Genomic DNA, 18176 nt, shown 5'->3' with positions numbered 1-18176 from the left:
CTGGAGTGCAGTGGCCGGATCTCAGCTCACTGCAAGCTCCGCCTCCCGGGTTCACGCCATTCTCCTGCCTCAGCCTCCCGAGTAGCTGGGACTACAGGCGCCCGCCACCTCGCCCGGCTAGTTTTTTTTTTGTATTTTTTAGTAGAGACGGGGTTTCACTGTGTTAGCCAGGATGGTCTCGATCTCCTGACCTCATGATTCGCCTGTCTCGGCCTCCCAAAGTGCTGGGATTACAGGCTTGAGCCACCGCGCCCGGCCTACACTTTTTTTTTTAAAGACAGGGTCTCCCTCTGTCACCCAGGTTGGAGTGCAGTGGCGTGAACATGTTTGACTGCAGCCTTGAACTCCTGGGCTCAAGCAATCCTACCATCTCAGCCTCCTGACCTACCATCTCAGCCTCCTGAGTAGCTGGAACCACAGGTGTATGCCACCATGCCAAGCTAATGTTTTGTTTTGTAGCGACAGGGTTTTGCCATGTTGCCCAGTCTGGTCTCAAACTCCTGTGCTCAAGCGATCCTCCTTCCTTGGCCTCCCAAAGTGCTAGGATAACAGATATGAGCCACTGTGTTTGGCCTTTTGCATATTTTAGAAAATAAGGGTTTTGTTGTTGTTATTGTAAGAGTTCTTTATATATTCTAGATTTAAGTCCCTTATCAGATATATTATTTGCAAATAATTTCTCCCATTTAGTGGGTGGCCTTTCTTGTTGATAGTATCCTTTGATGTACAGATGTTCATTTTTTTTTCATCATTTTGATGAAGTCCCTTTATCTATTTTTTTTCATTAGCAGGTAGCCGTGTACATGTGTCTATTTTTTGCTGTTGCCTATGATTTTGGTGTCATATCCATAAACAATGAGGCCAAGGCCGGCACGGTGGCTCACGTTTGTAATCCCAGCACTTTGGGAGGCCAAGGCAGGTGGATCATGAGGTCAGGAGATCGAGACCATCCTGGTTAACGCGGTGACACCCCGTCTATACTAAAAATACAAAAACTTAGCCGGGCATGGTGGCAGGCACCTGTAGTCCCAGCTACTCGGGAGGCTGAGGCAGGAGAATGGTGTGAACCTGGGAGGCGGAGCTTGCAGTGAGCAGAGATCACGCCACTGCACTCCAGCCTGGGCGACAGAGCAAGACTCCGTCTCAAAAAAAATGAGGCCAAATCCAATGTCATGAAAGTTTTCCCCTACATTTTCTTTTAAGAGTCTTATCTCTTTAGTTTAGGATTTTAATCCACGTTGAGCTATTTTTTTTTTTTTTTTTTTGAGATGGAGTCTCGCTGTGCCACCCAGGCTGGAGTGCCGTGGTGCAATCTCGGCTCATTGCAACCTCCACCTCCCAGGTCCAAGCGAATCTCCTGCCTCAGTCTCCTGAGTGCTTGGGATTACAGGCGCATGCCACTACACACAGCTAAATGTTGTATTTTTAGTAGAGACGGGGTTTCACCATGTTGGCCAGGCTGGTCTCGAACTCCTGACCTCAGGTGATCCACCCGTCTCTGCCTCCCAACGTGCTGGGATTACAGGGATAAGCCACTGCACCAAGTCTAATTTTTTTTATATGGTAAATGTTAAGGGTCTACTTTCATTCTTTTATATATGGATATCCAGTTCTCCCAGCACCGTTAGTTGAAAAGATGATCCTTGTTCCATTAAATGGTCTCGGCACCTTTATCAGAAATAAATTGTCACATATGTGAGAATTTATTTCTGGGCTCTCTATTCTATTCCATTGGTCAATATGTCTGTTCTTATGCCAGTACTATATTGTTTTCTTTGTTTTCATTTGTTTCTTTTTAGAGATGAAAGTCTCACTATGTTGCCCAGGCTGGATTCAAACTCCTGGGCTCATGCAATCCTCCCATCTCAGCTTCCCGAATAGCTGGGACTACAGGTGCATGTTAGCATGCCCAGTTTATACTATTTTAATTATTGCAGTTTTGTGGCAACTTTCAAAGTCAGGAGGTGTTAGTCTTCCAATTTTATTCTTCTTTTTAAAAATTGTTTTGGCTATTCAGGGCTACTTGCAATTACATACGAATTTGAGATGTGGCTCTTCCATTTCTGTAAAAAAGACTGTTGGAATATTGACAGAAATTAGTGCTGAAGACATAACTCATTTTGGGTAGTGCTATATTTGGATGTTTGTCCCCCACAAACCTCATGTTAAAATTTGATTCCAAAGTTGGAGGTGGAGGCCTTATCAGAGGTGACTGGATCATGGCGGCAGATCCCTCATGAGTAGATTAATGTCCTCCCTTGTTGGGGAAAGAGGGAAAGAGTTCTTACTCTACTAGTTCCCACAAGAGCTGGTTGTGAAACAAAGAGCCTAGGACCTTCCCCTTCTCTCTCTTGCCATGTGCTCTCCACACATGCAGGTCCCCTTCACTTTCTGCCATGAGTGGAAGCAGCCAAAGGCCTTCACCAGAAGCCAAGTAGATACTGGCACCATGCTTCTTGCACAGCCTGCAGAACCATGAGCCAAATAAACTTCCTTACTTTATAAATTACCCAGCTTCATCTATTCCTTTATAGCAACATAAAGAAGGACTAAGACAGGTAATATTGATGTCTTAACAATGTTAAATCTTCTTCCCCATAAACATGGGCTGTCTTCCCATTTGTCTAGGTGTCCCACAATTTTTTCACTAAAAAATTAGAGTCTAAAAAAACTCTAATTTTTTCTTAGAGTTTTCAGGGTACAAGTCTTTCAATTCCTTGGTTAGGTTTATTCCTAAATATTTCATCCTTTTTTTTTTTTTTTTTTTTTGAGGCAGGGTCTCACTCTGTCACCCAGGCTGCTGAAGTGCAGTGGCATGATCTCGGCTCACTGCAACCTCTACCTTCCAGGCCCAAGTGATCCTCCCACCTCGGCCTCCCAAGTAGCTGGGGCACAGGCGCGTACCATCATACCCAGCTAATTTTTGTATTTTTTGTAGAGACGTGGTCTCACCATGTTGCCCAGGCTTGTCTTGAACTCTTGGGCTCAAGCCATCCACCCACCTTAGCTTCCCAAAGTGTTGTGACTCCAGGCCTATTTAATTCTTTTAGATGCTAATGTGAATAGGATTGCTTTGTTAGTTTTCATTTCAGACTATTCATTTCTGATATATAGAAACACTGCTGATTTTTGTGTGCTGACTTTGTATCTTGCAACTTTGCTGATTTTATTAGCTTTAGTAATTTCCTGGTGGATTCTTTGGGATTTTCTATATGTAGAATCATGTTATCTGTAAATATAGTTTTACATCTTCCTTTCAAATACAATGTTGTTTTTTTCTTGTCACCTAGCTCTTGCTAGAACTTTCAGTACAACATTGAACAGTAGTGGAGAGCACAGGCATCCTCGTGTTGTTCCTGATCTTAGCGAGAAAATTTTCAGTCTTTCACCACTGACCATGATGTTAGCTATGGGTTTCTCATAAGCACTTTTTATCATGTTGAGGTATTTTCCCTCCGTTAGCTTTCTGAGAGTTTTCAATCATGAAAGGGTACTGAATTTTGTCAAATGCCTTTTCTGTGTCAATTGAGATGATCATGCATTTTTTTTCTTTAGTTCTATTAATATCATGTATTACATTTATTGATTTTATGTCAAATCACTCTTGCATTACTAAGAAAATCCTACCTGGCCATGGTAAATAATCCTTTTACTATGCTGTTGGATTCGGTTTGCTAATATATTCTTGAGGACTTTCACGTCTATATTAAAAAGGGATTTTGACCTGTAATTTTCTTGTGATATCTTTATCCAGTTGCGGCATCAGGGTAATGCTGGCTTTGTAGAATGAGTAAGAAAATGTTCCTTTGCTCACGCCTATAATCCCAGCACTTTGGGAGTGCGAGGTGGGTGGATATGAGGTTGGGAGTTCAAGATCAGCCTGGTCAACATGGGGAAACTCCATCTCTACTGAAAATACAACAAGTAGCCGGGCATGGTGGCAGGTGCCTGTAGTCCCAGCTACCCAGGAGGCTGAAGCATGAGAACTGCTTGAATTCAGGACGCAGAGGTTGCAGTAAGCCGAGATTGTGCCACTGCACTCCAGCCTGGGAGACAGAGTGAGACTCCATCTCCAAAAAAAAAAAAAAAAATTCCTTCATCTTCAATTTTTTTGGAAGAATTTGAGAAGGATTGGTGTTAATTCGTTTTTCTTTTTTATTTTTTTGAGACAGGGTCTTGCTCTGTCACCCAGGCTGGAGTGCAGTGGTATGGTCATGGTTCACTACAGCTTCAGTTTCCTGGGCTCAAGCAATCCACCCACCTCAGCCTCCCAAATAGCTAAGACTACAGGCACGTACCACCATGCCTGGCTAATTTTTTGGATTTTTAGTAGAGACCTGGTCTCACCATGTTGCCCAGGCTGGGTGTTAATTTTTTGTTTTGTTTTTCTTTTTCATTTTTTTATTTTTTGACAGACTCTCACTGTGTTGCCCAGGCCGAAGTGTAGTGGCACGATCTTGGCTCACTGTAACCTCCGCTTCCCGGGCTCAAGTGATTTTCCTGCCTCAGCCTCCTGAGCAGCTGGGACAACAGGCACCCATCACCATGCCCAGCTCATTTTTGTGTTTTTAGTAGAGAAGGTGTTTCACCATATTGGCCAAGCTGGTCTTGAACTCCTGACCTTGTGATCCACCTGCCTCAGCCTCATAAAGTGCTAGGATTACAGGCATGAGCCACTGCGCCTGGCCTAATTCTTTAAATATGTGGTTGAACTCACTGGTGAAACCATTTGATTTAGCACTTTTCTGTGTTGGAAAGATTTTGGTTACTAATTCAATCTATTTGCTTGTTATAGGTCAGTTGAGATTTTCTATTTCTTCTTGAATCAGTTTAAGTAGGTTTTAAGGAATTTGCAAATGTCTTCTGGATTATCTAATTTTTTTTTTTTTTTTTTTTTCATGATCTGTGGTTTTCTTTTTAATTATCTTTAGTCTTGCGATCACACATTTTAAAATTTGTGTATATCTCCGCTACTTTAATCCTTTTAAGTTGGCAAAAGCACCATTCCCAATCACAAATACACAGTTCTACAGTTTTATGTTTCTGAATGGCTGTTTAAAGACAATCCTAAATTATAACTTAGTTTGACTTAGATTGTAAAGAATTCAAGAGTGAAGTTTAACTTGCTACTATTTTAAAAGCATGTGACCTTATAGATTTGTAAGATGTGAGAAGTGTTGAATAATCTTTAATATTATACATAAACCATACTAAAATGCTTTTCAGTAAGTAAAAGGAACCATTTTAAATACAGGGAATTATAATTAGATTGGCATCATTAAGGCCAAAACTTTAGACATTGCTACCTTATTTATCTTCAACCCTTGCCTTTAAGAGGCAAATGAACACAAAACACAGGTGAATCTTGCTTAGTTCTGAGACAGTGAAGGAATTTCCCCAGTATTTAAATATATTCACATAACCAGCTATATAAATCTAAATATAAAACCAATCTCCAGTAAGTTTTAAGATGGCACTCACCATCTTTGCGAAAAGTTGAACATTACTAACAAAGTCTAATCATATCTTTAGAAGGGGTAAACAGTGATAGCATTTACTGAATTGGAATTACTATTAAAATTCAAAAACTGAACATATTCATTTAACCACAAGCCAGTCTTAGTTTTAAATCAGGACTGCCCAACAAAATATTCTGTCAGTCATTCATGATCTGAATTCTGGTGTATGAGATCTATTAAAGTATGGTACACATAAAAAAGTCATGAGACATTTGTTTTGTAATAAATAAGGCAGTGGCCAATTATTACTCATTAGTAGCTTTTTTGAGATAAGCTATCAAGTCTGCCCTTTCTTCCTTCTTCTTAATGCCGACAAAGATCATTTTTGTTCCAGGGATGTACTTCTTGGGATTCTCCAAATACTCCATCAGTGTATCCTCTCCCCAGGTGATGCCTTTGTTCTTGTTGGCGGCTGTGTAAGAGTATCCAGGGGCCTGACCTGTCTTCCGCCCGAAGAGACCATGGAGATTTGGCCCAGTCTTGTGCTTGCCTCCCTTTTCAACGGTGTGGCACTGGGAACACTTCATAATAAAAATCTTCTTGCCTTTCTCAACATCACCCATATTTAATTCTCTTTTTAGTCGCTGGCGCAACGAAGATTCCCGCTCCAAAGCAGTACGTCCCCACTCTCTGGATTATCTAATTTGTTGACATAGAACTGTTCTTTTTTTTTTTTTTTTTTGAGACGGAGTCTCGCTCTGTGGCCCAGGCTGGAGTACAGTGGCGAGATCTCAGCTCACTGCAACCTCCACCTCCTGGGTTCAAGCAATTCTCCTGCTTCAGCACACCACCACCCCCCCCCACCCCCATCCCCACTTCCCCCAAGGAGCTGGGATTACAGGCATGAGCCCCCACACCCGGCTAGTTTTTTTTGTATTTTTAGTAGAGACGGGGTTTCACCGTGTTAGCCAGGATGGTCTCGATCTCCTGACCTCGTGATCCGCCCGTCTCGGCCTCCCAAAGTGCTGGGATTACAGGCGTGAGCCACCATGCCCAGCCCACAGTATTCTCTTATCCTTTTTATCTCTGTAAGGTCAACCAGTAGTAATGTCCCCAGTTTTGTTTTGTTTTGTTTTTTTCCTGATTTTAGTTATTTGCATCTTCTCTTTTTCTTTATCAGTCTAAAGTTTCATCAGTTTTGTTGATCTTTTCAAAGAATCAACTTTTAGTTTCCTTGATTTTCTCTATTATTGTGGGTTTAGTTTGCTCTTCTTTTTCTAGTTCCTTAAAGTATAAAGCTAGGTGGCCGATTTCTGATCTTTTTTCTTTTTTAAATGTAGGCATTTACAGCTATAAACTTCCCTGTCTCTATATGGAATCCGTAGTTTCATTCATGTAGTTATTTATTGACTGCAAAGTATGTCAGGTACTGAGAAGTTCTTTACATTAAAGAACTTATTGTCTAAAGAAAACATAGAGAAACAAATAATCCATGTAAAACGTTGAGCACAGTGCCTGGAACCATTTATTGAAAGCATATAAAAGTGGTAGCTATCATTAAATAAATTCTCCACAATGAATAAATATACCTTACTGGCATACTTACCACAGGGAGCCAGTAGGAAGCAAAGAGGTAGATCAAAATGAGGACTAACAAATAGAAATTTGAAAACAGTTTTCAAAAGATGGAACAATGAGAGAGAAAGGAAAGCAGAGAGAAAGAATTGCTCAATCAGAAGGAAAGAACGAAGATAAAATTAGTATCGAATACTTAGATTAGTAAAAGAAATGCAGATAACATCAAAGTTCTAACTATAATTACAGCACATGAATCTATCTTACTATCAATAAGCCTAGGACTGACTTTAGCAACATTCAGTAGACTAGGAGCAAATATAATAGAAAGAAAGTTGGATTTATTCAGACTGGGATTTGATAAGATTTAAACAAAAAAAAAAAGTCTAGAAGTAATAATCAAGAATTCGGCCGGGCGCGGTGGCTCAAGCCTGTAATCCCAGCACTTTGGGAGGCCGAGACGGGCGGATCACGAGGTCAGGAGATCGAGACCATCCTGGCTAACACGGTGAAACCCCGTCTCTACTAAAAAATACAAAAAAAACTAGCCGGGCGAGGTGGCGGGCGCCTGTAGTCCCAGCTACTCGGGAGGCTGAGGCAGGAGAATGGCGTGAACCCGGGAGGTGGAGCTTGCAGTGAGCTGAGATCCGGCCACTGCACTCCAGCCTGGGCGACAGAGCGAGACTCCGTCTCAAAAAAAAAAAAAAAAAAAAAAAAAAAAAAAAAAAAAAAAATCAAGAATTCAATCAAAATGTATAAGACACACAGAAAGAAAAAATAAAATTCAGAAGATAATGTAATAAATAGAACCAGACTTACAGATAACTCAGCTTTAGCATAATCACAAATGAACTTTAAAACAACCATGATTAATATGTTGAAGGATCTAATGTAAAAGATGAACATTCATGAAGAGATGGAGAATTTCAGCAGGAAAAAAAGAAAACTTTTTTTTTTTTGAGATGGAGTCTCGCTCTGTTGCCCAGGTTGGAGTGCAGTGGCCCCATCCCAGCTCACTGCAATTTCTGCCTCCTGGGTTCAAGTGATTCTCCTGCCTCTGCCTCCTGAGTAGTTGGGATTCCAGGTGAGTGCCACCACATCCGGCCAAGAAAACTCTTTTTTTGTTGTTTTTTGAGACAGAGTCTTGGTCTGTCGCCCGGCTGGAGTGCAGTGGCGCCATCTTGGCTCACTGCAACCTCCGCCTCCTGGGTTCACGCCCTTCTCCTGCCTCACCCTCCCAAGTAGCTGGGACTATAGGCGCCCACCACCACGCCCGGCTAATTTTTTGTATTTTTAGTAGAGATGGGGTTGCACCGTGTTAGCCAGGATGCTCTTGATCTGCTGACCTCGTGATCTGCCTGCCTCGGCCTCCCAAAGTGCTGGGATTACAGGCATGAGCCACCGTGACTGGCCAAGAAAACTATTTTTAAACATTCAAATGGAGCCGGGCACGGTGACTCACAGTTGTAATCGCAGCATTTTCGGAGGCCAAGGCTGGGGAATCACCTGAGGTCAGGAGTTCAAGGCTAGCCTGGCCAACATGGTGAAACCCTGTCTCTAACAAAATACAAAAATTAGCAGGGTATGGTGGCAGGCACCTGTAATCCCAGCTACTCAGGAGGCTGAGGCAGAAGAATCGCTTGAACCCAGGAGGTGGAGGTTGCAGTGAGCTGAGTTGCACTCCAGCCTGGGCAACATGAGCGAAACTCCATCTCAATAAATAAATAAACAAATAAATAAATAGTCAAATACTAATGCAAAATATACAAAACACAATATCAGAAATGAATACTTCTTTGATGTATTAGCACACTAGACACAGCTAAGGAAAGAATCAGGAAACCTGAATATAAGTCAATCAAAATTATACAAAGTGAAACACAATTTAAAAGGAGTAGGAGGCCAAGCACAGTGGCTCACGCCTGTAATCCCAGCACTTTGGGAGGCTGAGGAGGGCAGATCTCTTGAGGTCAGGAATTCGAGACTAACTTGGCCAACATGGTGAAACCCTGTCTCTACTAAAAATACAAAAAAATTAGCTGGGCGTGGTGGCATGTGCCTGTAATCCCAGCTACTCAGGAGGCTGAGGCAGGAGAATCGTTTGAACCCAGGAGGCAGGGGTTGCAAGTAAGCCAAGATCGCTCCATTGCACTCCAGCCTGGGCAACAAAAAAAATAAAAATAAAAATAAAAACAAATAAAGGGAGTAGGAGAAAAAACACATCAGAGCATCCACCAGCTATGGGTATTATCAAATGGTCTAACATACATGTAATTTGAAACCCAGAAGAAGAAAAAACAAAGAAAACAGGGCAAAAAAATTTATGATGCCAAAAATTATTCTAACAATTAAAAAAGTCATAAATCTGAAACCATCAGAGAACCACAGCAGGATAAATACCTGATACATGTGTGTATGTGTTTGTGTGTGGGTATATTAATAATGGGCAAATAAATATCTATTACGAACCTACTAAAGAAATCTCCCAGATTCTCAATGGCATTTAGAAACTTTTTAATAGATATACATGAAGGATTTAATGTGCTAAACCATCTACTCAAACTATATGTGCGTATGCACATGTGCACATATATGTATGTGTACATACATGTACACATAACTGTCTAAAGAAAAATAATAACAAAGTATAGCACAAAGAATGGGGGATTGGGTGTGGTGACTCATAATTGTAATCCCAATACTTTGGGAGGCTAAGGCAGGAGAATTGCTTGAGCCCAGGAGTTCAAGACCAGCCTGAATTATATAGCAAGATCTTGTCGCAACAAATTTTTTTTTTAAATTAGCCAGCTATTGTGGTGCACACTCATGGTCCCAGATACTTGAGGCTAAGGTGGGAGGACTGCTTAAGTTCAGAAGTTTGAGACTGCAGTAACCTGAGATTTTGCCACTGCACTCCATCCTGGGTGAAAGATCGAGTCTCTGTCTCTAATTAAAAAAAAAGAAAAAAAAAGAAAAAAAAAGAAATGGGGAGAAATAATGAAAGTTAAATGTTGTAAGGTTCTTATACTATACATGAAGTGGGATAAGATTATTTGAAAGTAGACTGTGGTAAGTTAAAATGTATAAAGCTGGTCCTCAACTTAAAAGATGGTTTCACTTACGGTTTTTCAGGTTTATGATGGTACAAAAGCAATATGCATTCAGTAGAAACCATAGTTCAAGTACCATACAATCATTCTGTTCTTTGGTTTCAGTATTCAATAAATTACACAAGAGATTCAACATTTTATTATAAAACAGGCTTTGTGTTAGATTTTGCCCAACTATAGGTTAGTATAAGTGTTCTGGGTACATTTAAGGTAAGCTTGGCTGAGCCATGATGTTTGGTAGTTAGGTGTATTAAGTGTATTTTCAACTTACGATATTTTCAAGCTATGAAGGGTTTATCAGGATGTAACCACATCATGATTCAAGGAACAGCTGAATTATATAGTCATGTCTCAGAGATATTGCTGGTTCAATTCTAGACCACCACAATATAGCAAATGTTGCAAAAAAGCAAGTCACATGAATATTTTGGTTTCCCAGTAAATATAAAAGTTATATTTACATTATACTGTAATCTACCAAGTGTGCAATAGCATTATGACTAAAAAAAAGTACATACCTTAATTTTAAAATACTTTATTGAGACAATTATGTCACCAAAATGGCAGAGTAGAAGCAATCTGGCTTCACTCTCCCACAGAAAGCCAAAAACAAATATCTAGCACAAAGCTTATCATCAGCAATATCCCAGAACTCAAATCTGAAGCTGATACTATCCGTGAGTCACAGAGAACTGAAAAACTCCAAGCAAACAGTAAGAGAAATAGCCTTCTCTATGCATGATGCCCCTTCTGCAATCTGCCAGGCCCTATGCATGAAAAATTCCTCCCAGACTCAGCTTCTTCATTGGAAAAAGTTAGATCGTGGAGGACAGCCAGCTTTCCCACCATCTTGGGCTCCCTTGCAGGAAAACTGTTCCTGCCTCAACCCATGAGAAGTATAATATCATGAGGGCCAGCAGGGAGAAAAAACCACGAAGGCAGCTGTAGAAAAAGAGGGGAAACAGGAACAGAAACCCTAGCCCTGAAATTCTCCCCTTTATTTCAGCCAACAGAGATGCCATATCGGAGTGGCTGTTCAGCACGACCACACTGTATGAGGCATGATCCATGAGTTTTCTGGGTACAAACCCTTTGCCAGCCTTACCACACAGTTGGGGTAATCCCCTTTGCCACCCCCACCATCTGACAGGCAGTGCTCCAATGTTTGTGAGAGCCAAGGCAAACTTGGGCTTAAGGCGCCATCTAGTGCCCAAAAGGAGGCAGTGATCTACAACAGTATTAAGGGAATTCAGGCAACTGCAAAGAATCTCTAAGCAAATATACCTTAGAAAGACCAAAACAAGAAAGACAGCAAAGACTGGAATAAATAATAAGTCCTTTAAAGCAAAGCCATAGATGTACATCCACAAGAAACAACAGCAAACACGGAACTATGACCTCCCCAAATGCACAAAGAGTCAGGGACCAACCTAAACAAGAAAGCAACGTGTGAGGTCTCAGATCAAGAACAAAATAAGAGTTCTACAGACACTCAGCAAAATCCAAGATAACACAGAGAAACAATTCAGAAATTTGTCAGAGAAATGTAACACAAAGAGATTGAAATTAAAAAAAAAAAATCCTGGAACTCAGAAATAGGTTTTCTGAAAAATGGATTACAGGCTCTCACATTGCAAGAAACAATCAGTGAGCTCAAATACAGGCTATTGGAAAATACAGTCAGAGGAGAAAAAAAAAGGAATGAAGAATACCTGCAAGATATAAAGAATAATCTCAAAAGAACAAATGTAAGAGCCACTGGCATTCAATGAGGAGTTAAGAACAAGGAGTAGTAAGCTTATTCAAAGAAATAACAGAAAATATTCCAAATCTAAAGAAAGATATAAATATCTAGGTACAGAAGGTCAGAAAACACCAAATATATTTGTATTAGTCCATTTTCACTCTGCAATAAAGAATACCAGAAGCTGGGTAATTTATGAGGGACAGTGGTTTAATTGACTCACAGTTCCACATGGCTGGGGAGGCTTCAGGAAACTTACAATCATGGTGGGAGGGGAAGCAGGCACGTCTTACATTGCGGCAGGTAAGAAAGAGTATGTGTGAAGGAGGAACCGTCAAACACCTATAAAACCATCAGATCTTGTGAGAACTCACTCACTATCACAAGAACAGTATGGGATAATAGCCCCCATGATCCAATCACCTCCTATCAGGTCCCTCCCTTGACACATGGGGATTATGGGAATTACAATTCGAGATGAGACTTGGGTGGGAACACAGCCAAACCATATCAATATTCAATCCAAATAAGAGGATCCCAAGGCAAATAATAATCAAACCTGAAAATGTCAAGGACAAAGAGAAGATCCTTAAAACAGCAAGAGAAAAAAAAAAATAAAAGAACATATAAAAGAGCTCTGATTTTTTGGCAAGAGACTTTTCAGCAGAAACCTAACAGGCCATGAGGGAGTCAAATGACACATTCAAAGTGCTACAGGATAAAAGGAAACAAAAAAACCTGCCAACCAACTATGCTGTACCCAGCAAAGTTTCCCTTCAAACGGGAAGGAGATATAAAGTCTTTCCTAGACAAAAGCTGAGGGAATTCATCACTACTAGACCCATCTTTCAAGAAATGCTAAAGGGAGTTTCTTTGATTTGAAAGAAAACAAAGTTTGATGTCCAAAACCAAAAATGTTTGAAGGTATAAAACTCACTGGTAAAAGTAGACAAATTCAGAATGCTCTAATGCAGTAATTGTTACATCTAATCCATTCATATCTCTAGTATGAAGACTAAAAGACAAATCTACTGAAAATATTAACAGCAACCTATTAAGATAAATAGATGTAAATTAAGACAACAAAATGTCAAAATGTGGGAGGATGGAATTAAAGTGTAGAATTTTTTAGTTTTTCCCTTGATTCTTTCCTTTTCTTTGTGATCAAAGTTAAGTTGTCATATGTTTAAAATAACTTATAGCTACAGCTTTGGTAAGCCTCATGGTAACCACAAAGCAAAGACTTATAATAGATACGCTAAAAATAAAAAGCAATGAATTAAAACACACTCCCAGAGAAAAACCACTTAATCACAAAGGCAGTAAGAAGGAAGTAAGGGAGGAGTTACAAAACAACCAGAAACCAAGTAATGAAATACTGCATTGTAAGTCCTTATCTATCAATAATAACACTGAATGTAAATGAACTAAATTCTTCAATCAAAAGATATAAGCAAGGCTGCGTGAATTTTTTAAAACTTTTAAAACTTTTAGAAACAAGATCCAACTATATATTGCCTATAAGAAACTCACATCGCCTATAAAGACACACATAGTCTGAAAGTGAACAATGGAAAAAGATAGTCCACGCAAATGGAAGCAAAAAAAAAAAAAAAAAATTAGCCATACTTACATCAAACAAAATAGACCAAGTCAAAGTCTGTAAAAAAAGGACAAAGAAGGTCACCGTATGATGATAAAGAAAGAGGTGAATTCAGCAAGAGGCTGTAACAGTTATAAATATATGCACACAATTCTGGAGCACACAGATATATTAAGTAAACATTAATACATCTAGAGGAGAGATAGACTATAATACAAATAATAGCAGGGGGCTTCAACATTCATCTCTCAATAATGGACAGAACATCCAGACAGAAAATCAACAAAGATACAATGAAGTTAAACTACACCTAGACCAACTGGACCTAATGACATTTACAGAACATTTCACCTTCTACTGCAGAATACACATTCTTCTCATTAGCACATGGAATATTCTCCAGGATAAAACATATGTTAGGCTATAAAACATGTCTCAACAAATTAAAAAAAGTCAAAATCATATCAAGTATCTTCTCTGACTACAACAGAATAAAAATAGAAATCAATAACATGAAGAATTTTGGAAACTACACAAATGTGGAAATTAAACAACATGCTCGTGAATGATCAATAGATTAATATAGAAATTAAGAAGAAAACTTCAAAATGTCTTCAAACAAATGAAAATGGAAACATAACTTTCCAAATACTATGAGATTGAGCATAGCAGTACTAAGAGAGAAGCTTATAGCAATAAATGCCTACATCAAAAAAGTAGGTTTCAAATAAGCAACCTAACGATGTACTTAAAAGAACTAGAAAAGAAAAAATCAAACCCTAAATTAGTAGAAAGAAATAATAAAGATCAAAGCAGAAATAAATAAAATTGAGACTAAAACAAGTACAAAAAAATCAATGAAATGAAAAGTTGGTTTTTTGAAAAGATAAACAAAATCAACAAACCTTCAGCTAGATGTATTAGGCTGTTCTCACATTACTATAAAGAAATACCCGGCCGGGCGTGGTGGCTCACGCCTGTAATCCCAGCACTTTGGGAGACCAAGGTGGGCAGATCGCCTGAGGTCAGGAGTTCGAGATCAGCCTGACCAACATGAAGAAACCTCGTCTCTACTAAAAATACAAAAATTACCCGGGCGTGGTGGTGCATGCCTGTAATCCCAGCTACTCAGGAGGCTGAGGCAGGAGAATTGCTTGAACCCAGGAGGCGGAAGTTGCAGTGAGCTGAGATTGTGCCACTGCACTTGAGCCTGGGCAACAAGAGCGAAACTCTGCCTCAAAAAAAAAAAAAAAAAAAAAAAAGGAAGAAGAAAAGAAAAGAAAAAAGAAATATCCTAGACTGGGTAAATTATAGAAGAAAGAGGTTTAATTGGCTCATGGTTCTGTAGGCAGTACAGCATGATGCTGGCTCAGCTTCTAGGGAGGCCTTAGGAAAACTTACAATCACGGTGGAAGGCAGGGGGAGCAGCATTTCACATAGCTGGAGCAGGAGGAAGAGAGACAGTGGAGGTGCCACACACTTTTAAACAACCAGATCTCACAACTCACTATCATAATGACAACTCCAAGGCAGATGGTGTTAAACCATGAAAAACTGCCCCAATGATCCAATCACCTCCCACCAGGCCCCACCTCCAATACTGGGGATTACAACTGAACACGAGATTTCGGTGGGGAAACAGATCCAAACCATATAATTCCACCCTGCCCCCTGCCAAATCTCATGTCCTTCTCACATTGCAAAATCTAGTTATGCCTTCCCAACAATCCCCCAAAGTCTTAACTCATTCTAGCATTAACTCAAAAGTCCAAAGTCTCATTTGAGACAAGGCTAGTCCCTTCCACCTATGAGTCTGTAAAATCAAAAACAAGGTAGTTACTTCCAAGATACAATGGAGGTATAGGCCTTGGGTAAATACACAAAAGGAAGAAATAGCCCAAAAGAAAGGGGCTACAGGCTGCATGCAAGTCCAAAGCCCAGAAGGGCAGTCACTAAATCTTAAAGTTCCAAAATAATCTCCTTTGACTCCATATGTGATATCCAGGATATGCTGGTGCAAGGGTAGGCTCACAAAGCCTTGGGCAGCTCCATGCCTATGGCTTTCCAGGGTTTAGCCCACATGGCTGCTCTTAAGGGCTGGCATTGAGTGCCTGTGGCTTTCTGAGGCTGAGGGTGCAGGCTGCCAGTGGATCTACTATTCTGGGGTCCGGAGGACGGTGGCCCTCTTCTCAAAGCGTCACTAGGCAGTGCCCCAATGGGGAGTCTGTATGAAGGATCCAACCCCACATTTCCTCTCTGCACTGTCCTTGTAGAGGATCTCCATGAGGGCTCTGCCCCTACAGCAGGCTTTAGTCTAGACATCCAGGATTTTCCATACATCCTCTGAAATATAGGCAGAGGCTCCCAAGCCTCAACCCTTGCATTCTGTGCACCACCTGCAGGCTTAACACCACGTGGAAGCTGCCCAAGTTTATGGTTTGCACCCTCTGAAGCAGCAGCCCCAAGCTGTACCTAGACCCCTTTTAGCCATGCTACAGCTAGAGCAGATGGAATGCAGGGAGCAGTTTCCCGAGGTTGCGCAGGGCCCCATTCTGTCCTCTTAGGCCTCTGGTCCTGTGGCAGGAGAGCTCTAAAATGCCTTCAAGGTCTTTTTCTCATTGTCTTAGACATGAGCACTTGGCCTTTCCTCTAAGATCTGGAATAAGGCAAGGTTGTCCACTTTACCACTTTAATTGAACATAGTACTGTAAGTCCTAGCAAGAGCAATTAGGCAAGAGAAAGAGCATCCACATTAGAAAGGAAGAGGTCAAATTATCCTTGCCTGCAGATGATACAATACTATATTTAGAAAACTCTAAAGACTCTACCAAAAATTTGGATCAATTCAGTAAAGTTGCACAATACAAAATGAATATACAAAAATCAGTAGCATTTATATATGCCAACAGCAAACAAACTGAAAAAGAAATCAAGACAGCTACAAAAATATATAAAGTAGGTATAAGTGTAACCAAAGTGAAAGATCTCTACAAAGAAAACTAAAAAACACAGATGAAAGAAATTTAAGAGGTCACACACAAAAAAGGGAATGATATCGCATGCTCATGGATTGGAAAAATCAACATTGTTAAAATGTCAATACTACTCAGTAACTTCTACAGATTTAATTCCATCCCTATCAAAATACCTAAAACATTCTTCACAGAAATAGAAAAAACAATCCTAAAATTTATATAGAACCATAAAAGGCCCTGAAAAATCAAAGTAATTCTGGGCAAAAAGAATAAAGCTGGAGGCATCACACTATCCAACTTCAAAATATAATACAAAGCCGTAGTAACAAAGGTAGCAAGATACTGGTGTAAAAGCAGACACACAGACCAATGGAACAGAAAAGAAAATTTAGAAAAAAATCTACACATTATCAGTCAATTCATTTTTGGCAAAGGTACCAAGAACATACATTGAGGAAAGGACAGTCACTTCAATAAATGGTGCTAAGAAAACTAGATAAACATATGCAAAACTATGAAGCTAGACCTCTATCTCTACCATATACAAAAAGCCAATCAAAATGGACTAAAGACTTAAACTAGGACCCAAATCTATGAAATTACTAGAAGAAAATGTTGGGAAAACATTCCAGGCCATTGGTCTAGGCAAAGATATTTTGTGTAAGACGCTAAAAGCACAAGCAACAAAAGCAACAATAGACTAATGAGATTATATCAAGCAAAACAGTTTCTGCATAGCAAATGAAGGAATCAACAAAGTGAAGAGACAACCTACAGAATGGGAGAAAATATTTGCAAACTATCCATCCAAAAAAGAAAGGACTAATAACTAGAATATACAAGGAACTCAAACAACTCAGTAGCAAAACAAACAAACAAAACACAAATAATCCCATTTTAAAACTGACAAAAGATCTAATATACATTTCTCCAAAGAAGACATCAACTGGACAACAGGTATATTTTAAAATGCTCAACATTGTTAATTATCAAGAAGATGAAAATCAAAACTACAATGATAAAGCATCTCACCCCAGTTAAAATGGCTTTTATCAAGAAAACAAAAATTAATGGATGTTGCAAGGATACAGAGAAAGGAGAATGCTTCGAAACACCATTGGTGGGAATGTAAATTAGTACAGGCACTACAGAAAACAGAATAGACGTTCCTCAAAAAAAAACTAACAACAGAACTACCATATGATCCAGCAATCTCACTGCTGGGTATATATTCAAAATAGAGGAAATCAGTATATCAAAAAGACAGCTGCACTTCCATGTTTATTGCAGCACTATTCACTACAGCCAAGATATGTAATAAACCTAAGTGTCTATCAATGGATTAATGAAGAAAATTATATATATGGGTATTTGTATATGTGTATGTATATGTATATGTGTGTATATATGTGTAAATATATGCACATACACATATGCACATACATAAACATACACACATATACAATGGAATACTATTCAGCCATAAAAAAGAATTCTGTCATTTGCAGCAACATGGATAGAACTGGAGGTCATTATGTTATATGAAATAAGCCAGGCACAGAAAGATAAGTACCACATGTTCTCACTAATTGTGGAAGATAAAAAAGGCCGAGGCGGGCGGATCACAAGGTCAGGAGTTCGAGACCACGGTGAAACCCCGTCTCTACTAAAAATACAAAAAAATTAGCCGGGTGCAGTGGCGGGCGCCTG

At 39.7% G+C, this 18176-nt stretch overlaps 2 protein-coding genes across 2 annotated transcripts in view; both read right to left on the bottom strand.

Annotated features, from left to right (window-relative positions):
* LARP1B (La ribonucleoprotein domain family member 1B) overlaps nucleotides 1–18176 on the bottom strand; it is a 158606-nt gene that overhangs the window by 13604 nt on the left and 126826 nt on the right. The window lies entirely within an intron of this gene.
* LOC112625466 (cytochrome c) lies at nucleotides 5169–6149 on the bottom strand. The gene has a single exon (XM_025386741.1). It carries the CDS (start codon nucleotides 6080–6082, stop codon nucleotides 5765–5767), a length of 318 nt encoding a protein of 105 aa, XP_025242526.1. The 5' UTR covers nucleotides 6083–6149; the 3' UTR covers nucleotides 5169–5764.

The sequence above is a fragment of the Theropithecus gelada genome, chromosome 5 (assembly GCF_003255815.1).
Source record: "Theropithecus gelada isolate Dixy chromosome 5, Tgel_1.0, whole genome shotgun sequence".
Classification (NCBI taxonomy): Eukaryota; Metazoa; Chordata; class Mammalia; order Primates; family Cercopithecidae; genus Theropithecus; species Theropithecus gelada.
The sequence above is the reverse complement of the archived record's forward strand: the minus strand, read 5'-3'. Positions and strand labels throughout refer to the sequence as shown.